The sequence below is a fragment of the Cucurbita moschata genome, unplaced genomic scaffold (genome assembly GCF_002738365.1).
Source record: "Cucurbita moschata cultivar Rifu unplaced genomic scaffold, Cmos_1.0 Cmo_Scf00009, whole genome shotgun sequence".
Lineage (NCBI taxonomy): Eukaryota > Viridiplantae > Streptophyta > Magnoliopsida > Cucurbitales > Cucurbitaceae > Cucurbita > Cucurbita moschata.
Genome location: NW_019268525.1, coordinates 324,085 through 329,143, shown reverse-complemented (window position 1 = coordinate 329,143; position 5,059 = coordinate 324,085). Strand labels below are relative to the sequence as shown.

The following is a 5,059-nucleotide window of genomic DNA, read 5'->3' as shown; positions in this document are numbered from 1 at the left end:
GACTAACTGAAGAAGCACGAGAATCAATTTCGGTCGCGCTTACAGTATTGGTGGTCAAAGCCGAGGAATAAGATACACCAGAAGTTCCAACATCGGAGGAGAATGCAGTTTTGGTATGAGATTTTGTATGTCGAGGACCGAGTATTCTTGGTCTGGTTGGTTCTGTTGGAAAGAGGGATAGTGAAAGAGATAGGAATGGATAGGAATAGATGAAAGCTACGGTGCTTTATTATTGTCTACGGACTCAATACATCGAGGCTTACACAATTCCAGTATTTATAGCTTATACACTGGACCAAAAATAGTAAATCATCGAAATCTAGAAAGAATTTAAATCTACTAACAATCTCCTAAAAATCTCATAGTTTGAATATTTAAATCATATCTCTACTACTCTGAATCATATCTTCATTTTGAATCATATCTCAACAGGTTCCTCTAAAGTACCAGGTCTCTTTGAGAGGAGCAAAACCACACGTGGCATGGTCGGCCGTAGTTTTGGATCACCTTGTGTGCAAAGTAATCCAATCTGAATGCACATCGCCACTTGGTCAGGAACAGCTGAGGATGCTAATGTTGGGTCCATTATCTCCAAACTCCTGCCCTTCTTATATAGCTTGTAAGCCTGCACCAAAATTCACGTCACCCTTATAAGGAATGCTTCACTCCTCTCTCCAACCGATATGGGATCTCACAATAATAACTGTGAGGCTAATGATGATACGTAACAGACACAAACGAATAATATCTACTAGCGATGAGCTTGGACTGTTATAATAATGGACTGAACTAAGCTCAAAATATAAACTACACACCTCACTCACTCGTGTTCTGAATACTCTAAATGAGTAACTGTGGCAGTTTATATTACCCAATCAGTAGATTCTACGCCTAGAATTTGAGTACTTGTGTTGATCTTTATTATAATCAACCAACGCCATGAAAACCTTACCCAATCAATTAGGTTTTCAGCTTGGAAATATGTGCCAAATGACGAGTTACGCTGGCCACTGATGAGTTCGAGGACCAAGACACCAAAGCTAAAAACATCTACCTTTGCTGATAGACGACCTTGCATTAGATATTCAGGAGCCATATATCCACTATTCATATAGAGAAAGAAAAAATAAAAAATTAGTAGAGCCCACCAATTGGGATTAAAAAATTTGATTGGTTGTCAAAAGAAACTTACTTTGTACCAGCCACACGAGTATTGACATAAGTTTGATCATCAGGGAAGAGACGGGCCATTCCAAAATCAGCAATCTTAGGGACCCAGTTATCGTCCAACAAAATATTACTAGCTTTGATATCACGATGGATAATGAGATTATGTGAATCTACATGAAGATATTGCAAGCCTCGTGCTATGCCAGCGATTATGTCATACCTCCTCTTCCAATCAAGCTCTCCACGTCTGCTGGATTCTGAGAACATAGAGTGAGTAAGTGAAATGAAAATGGGTTGACAGTTGTTGGAGAAGTTGTGAGCAGTACTTACTGAAGAGAAGCTTGTCAAGGCTCTCATTGGAGACGTACTCGTAAACCAGTAGCTTCTCAGAACCATGAACACAGTATCCCAACAAAGCAACCACATTTCTGTGCTGCACACCACCCAACAACTTGGCCTCACTCATAAACTCTCTTCTTCCCTGTTTTGAATGATGTGATAACTTTTTAACTGCAATAACTCTTCCATCCTTTAACTTTCCCTGCAACAAACAATTGGTAACAAAAACTTAAAAAGACTTTTCCCATAATGCCACAACTAAAATGTTGTGATACTTGTAAATTTCTTACGTTCTGTTAGGAATCACGACTCTCCACAAGAGTATGATATTGTTCATGAGTCTCCACAATAGTATAATATTGTTCATGAGCATAAGCTCTCGTGACTTTTCTTTGGACATCACCAAAAGGCTTCATACCAATGGAGATATATTCCTTACTTATAAATTCGGGAACATACTATAAATTAACCAACGTGGGACTCCCTCCCAACCATCCTCGACACACTCTCACGCTACAAAGTCTCTCTTACAAAATTCTTCCTAATTGTCTGCCGGCAAATACAAAATGGTCGAAAATTTTATGGGAATTTGTTAAAAAATTGGGAGAGAAATTAGAAACAGCGGTGGCAAAGAAAAGATTGGAGAGAGGGAGTAGATTTGGAAGAAACCTTGTAAACCGGGCCAAAGCCGCCTTCGCCGAGCTTGTGATTTGGATGAAAATTGTTGGTAGCTTGAGCTAAGGTTTGGAAGGGAATAAGCTTCTGTTCCTTAGCTGCAATCTGCTCCAAATACTCTGCGCCCTGGGTGTCTAATCCAACGCTATCAAAACATACATAGATACATACAGAAAAGAAGGGAATTTGTTGGAGCTACCTCTAGAGGAACCCGATCGGAATGTTGTTTTGAGTTTCTGCAACAAACTCTTGAACTTCGTGGCCATGCTCGTCTACGCCATCAAATAGGGATGGCGTTGCTGCTGTTGTTGCAGAATGGGATGATTGGAGAAGGGGGGAACAAACAAAAATTGAATTTTGATCTTCCAATGGACTCACTGCTTGACCACTGAAAAACTGGACGGGCAGGGCTGCTCATCTGGTGGGAACATTAAATGACAGAACTTTTAAGTCAAGAAACAGTCAAACACTCATAAACCCTTTTGTGTTGTCGGACAAACTCTTCTAAGTTATTAATTTGTATTGATTTTTCTTCGCCTCGCCAAAGTTTTCCACATTCGTTCTCAAACATTATTAAATGCCGTCAACGTTTTAGTTGAAATTATATATTTTACATACGCATCTAAAACAATATTATAAAGTATATGTGTCTAGTCAGAATTCATATTAATTGTGCATGTATGTACGTAGAGGAGTTGTTACTTTGGAGGGAATATTAGTGGTAATATGCATGTAATATCATTTGTCATTGTCTTTTAATTTTTTGTTTCAAAGTGATTTGATTCATCAATAGGTCTAGCTCTTCAGAAGATTAAGGATGTGAAAGTCTTTCTCGTTCGAAATGAGATGGATAAGCTTACAGTTTTCTTCGGTAGAGTAAGGATGTGAAGGTCTTTCTTGTTTAGATAGACTTATAGTTTTGTCAACGCAAGATACGTGAGAAGTTCCAAGCAATTTATTTCCTCAATTTTGGTCTTCTACTTCATTCTTATCTGCTGATGGAGCTAGTTGATCAAAAAGTTTGTGATAAGTGGTGGAGACTATTTTTCAAAATTGCATTCAATAATTGTCTCTTGTTCTTTTTTATTAAAAAAGAACATCAAGGCAATCTGAATTTGGAAAAATTCGTTCACATGTGATAAATAATTAAAAGAAAAGGAGAGCTGGAGCTGCCATTAATGATAATATTAGGCTAATCCAATACGGCAAGTAATTCATGGTTACACTTAATTTAGGCTCCGATTGACACCATTCAAATTTGACTAAATGTGTACTAAAAGGGACTGAAACTAAAGGTTATCTCAGCCAATACGGAAGAAAAAATTTACATTCTAAATATAAAGATGAGAACATAGACTCCCTCCACTGGATTCTGCCTGCATGGCATCTTGAGGTCAACCTAAATTCCTGTTGATCAGTGAAATGTAAAAAGAGAATGCAGAACAATGAAAGGATCTAAATATGATGACTTGATGGATTATACAGGTATGCATAAATTTTTTAGTAGAATTCTATGCGCAATGCACTCAAAATCAGCAAGACAATAGAACGACAGAGTTCCAGGTAACTCGAAATTGTCATGAATTTCATTTGCTACGTATTACACCTTTCACTATACACTCACTGGAAGTTTCAACCCAAACAAATGTCGCACGCCCCAGAAACAAACATTCTTTGCAGCTTCAAGAAAATCGACCCTTTACATCTCGCCAAATATGGTGGAAAACCAAACCTGTTGACTAAATTACACGTTGGAAACAGCCCCACGAGCTCTCTACAGAAGGCCTGTGCTTCCAAATGGATTGTTAGCATTTGGAGGAACAGTATGGTGGTTAGGAGCAGAGAATGCTCCAAAACCTGCATCACCAAAAGGATTTGTTGGATCCATCGTAAATGATTGTTGCTGTGAAAAGGTAGGTTGGTATGGACCAAAGGGATTAGCCTGCTGCTGAGGTATTGGCGCCATTTGAACTGATGGAGCTGGAGCGATGGCATTTGAGTAGGCAAATGGATCTTGCACCTCAAATGGATTTGGTGCGGGCTTACCATACACGGGCTGTAGAGAAGCTCTATATGCACCCTCATCGTATAGACTGTCGAGAGTGAGTGTGTCCAGCCCACCAGCCTGGTACATCATAGAATGACAAAAAAAAAAAAATCTATCAATTTGATTGAAGAATATATCACCAGCGTTTACCTACACAATAGTTATATTCCTAATGCCTTAGAACTCTGGATTCCCGAGATCCTAATAATCCCCTTAAACTTCAAAGAATCTAATTCAGAAATGTCCACTAGCTAAATCCGAGACTAGCTCATCTAACAAAAATTCAAGGAAACCCCTAAAAGATTCTTATTAAGGCCCTAACTATGTCAGTTCCATTCCAGAATTGTTCTCAAGTAATAATGGCTAGAAGTTTTACACTGGAGAATGAAATGGTTTGAAATTCACAATCGCATTAAAGCCTACCAGTTGTCTCTCATTAGTTGATGAAAGATTAGTACTTGGAGTGGTGACCAAGGCAAGCTCCCATCCAGTAGGATCGAAATCCTTTGGCTGTGCACCATTGGAATGAAATGTAGGTGCTGCTGCATCTGATATTAGGTTCGCGATCATTAACAAAAGGGGTTAGTAAAATTTCTCATGTAACCCAACTAGAAATAGAGACTGAAAATTTACCACCAGAAGGAACTATGGCTAAAGCCAAAGCATTTCTGTCCTCAATGGCAGATACTTCGGTTGTGTCAAGACTCAATCCCTGAAGAATCCACCAAGCAAAAAGCTTTATTTATTTGTTGTAATTTTAAAAGGTGGAAAGGATGGTGGATAAAAGCATTTATCATCTATTACAAAAAAAAAAAAAAAAAAAAAAAA

The 5,059-nt window shown here is 38.4% G+C and overlaps 2 protein-coding genes across 4 annotated transcripts in view; both read right to left on the bottom strand.

Annotated features, from left to right (window-relative positions):
- Positions 1 to 2,735, bottom strand: part of LOC111446893 (putative receptor-like protein kinase At4g00960) — a 6,091-nt gene extending 3,356 nt beyond the window's left edge. Inside the window, exons 1-7 of one of the 2 annotated variants that reach the window (XM_023085812.1) lie at positions 2,384 to 2,735; positions 2,179 to 2,318; positions 1,501 to 1,711; positions 1,193 to 1,427; positions 953 to 1,103; positions 437 to 625; positions 1 to 163 (exon numbers count right to left, since the gene is read on the bottom strand). In XM_023085812.1, coding sequence (XP_022941580.1) covers positions 1 to 163; positions 437 to 625; positions 953 to 1,103; positions 1,193 to 1,427; positions 1,501 to 1,711; positions 2,179 to 2,318; positions 2,384 to 2,450 — 1,156 coding nt within the window. In that variant the 5' untranslated portion in view covers positions 2,451 to 2,735. The remainder of the gene's footprint in view (positions 164 to 436; positions 626 to 952; positions 1,104 to 1,192; positions 1,428 to 1,500; positions 1,712 to 2,178; positions 2,319 to 2,383) is intronic. The other variant, XM_023085813.1, reaches the window with a different exon arrangement.
- Positions 2,736 to 3,630: 895 nt separating this feature from the next.
- LOC111447698 (putative clathrin assembly protein At2g01600) overlaps positions 3,631 to 5,059 on the bottom strand; it is a 7,208-nt gene continuing 5,779 nt past the window's right edge. The window contains exons 13-15 of one of the 2 annotated variants that reach the window (XM_023086989.1): positions 4,868 to 4,943; positions 4,655 to 4,779; positions 3,631 to 4,309 (exon numbers count right to left, since the gene is read on the bottom strand). In XM_023086989.1, the coding sequence (XP_022942757.1) occupies positions 3,959 to 4,309; positions 4,655 to 4,779; positions 4,868 to 4,943 (552 nt within the window). In that variant the 3' untranslated portion in view covers positions 3,631 to 3,958. Of the gene's footprint in view, positions 4,310 to 4,654; positions 4,780 to 4,864; positions 4,944 to 5,059 lie in introns of both variants that reach the window. The other variant, XM_023086988.1, reaches the window with a different exon arrangement.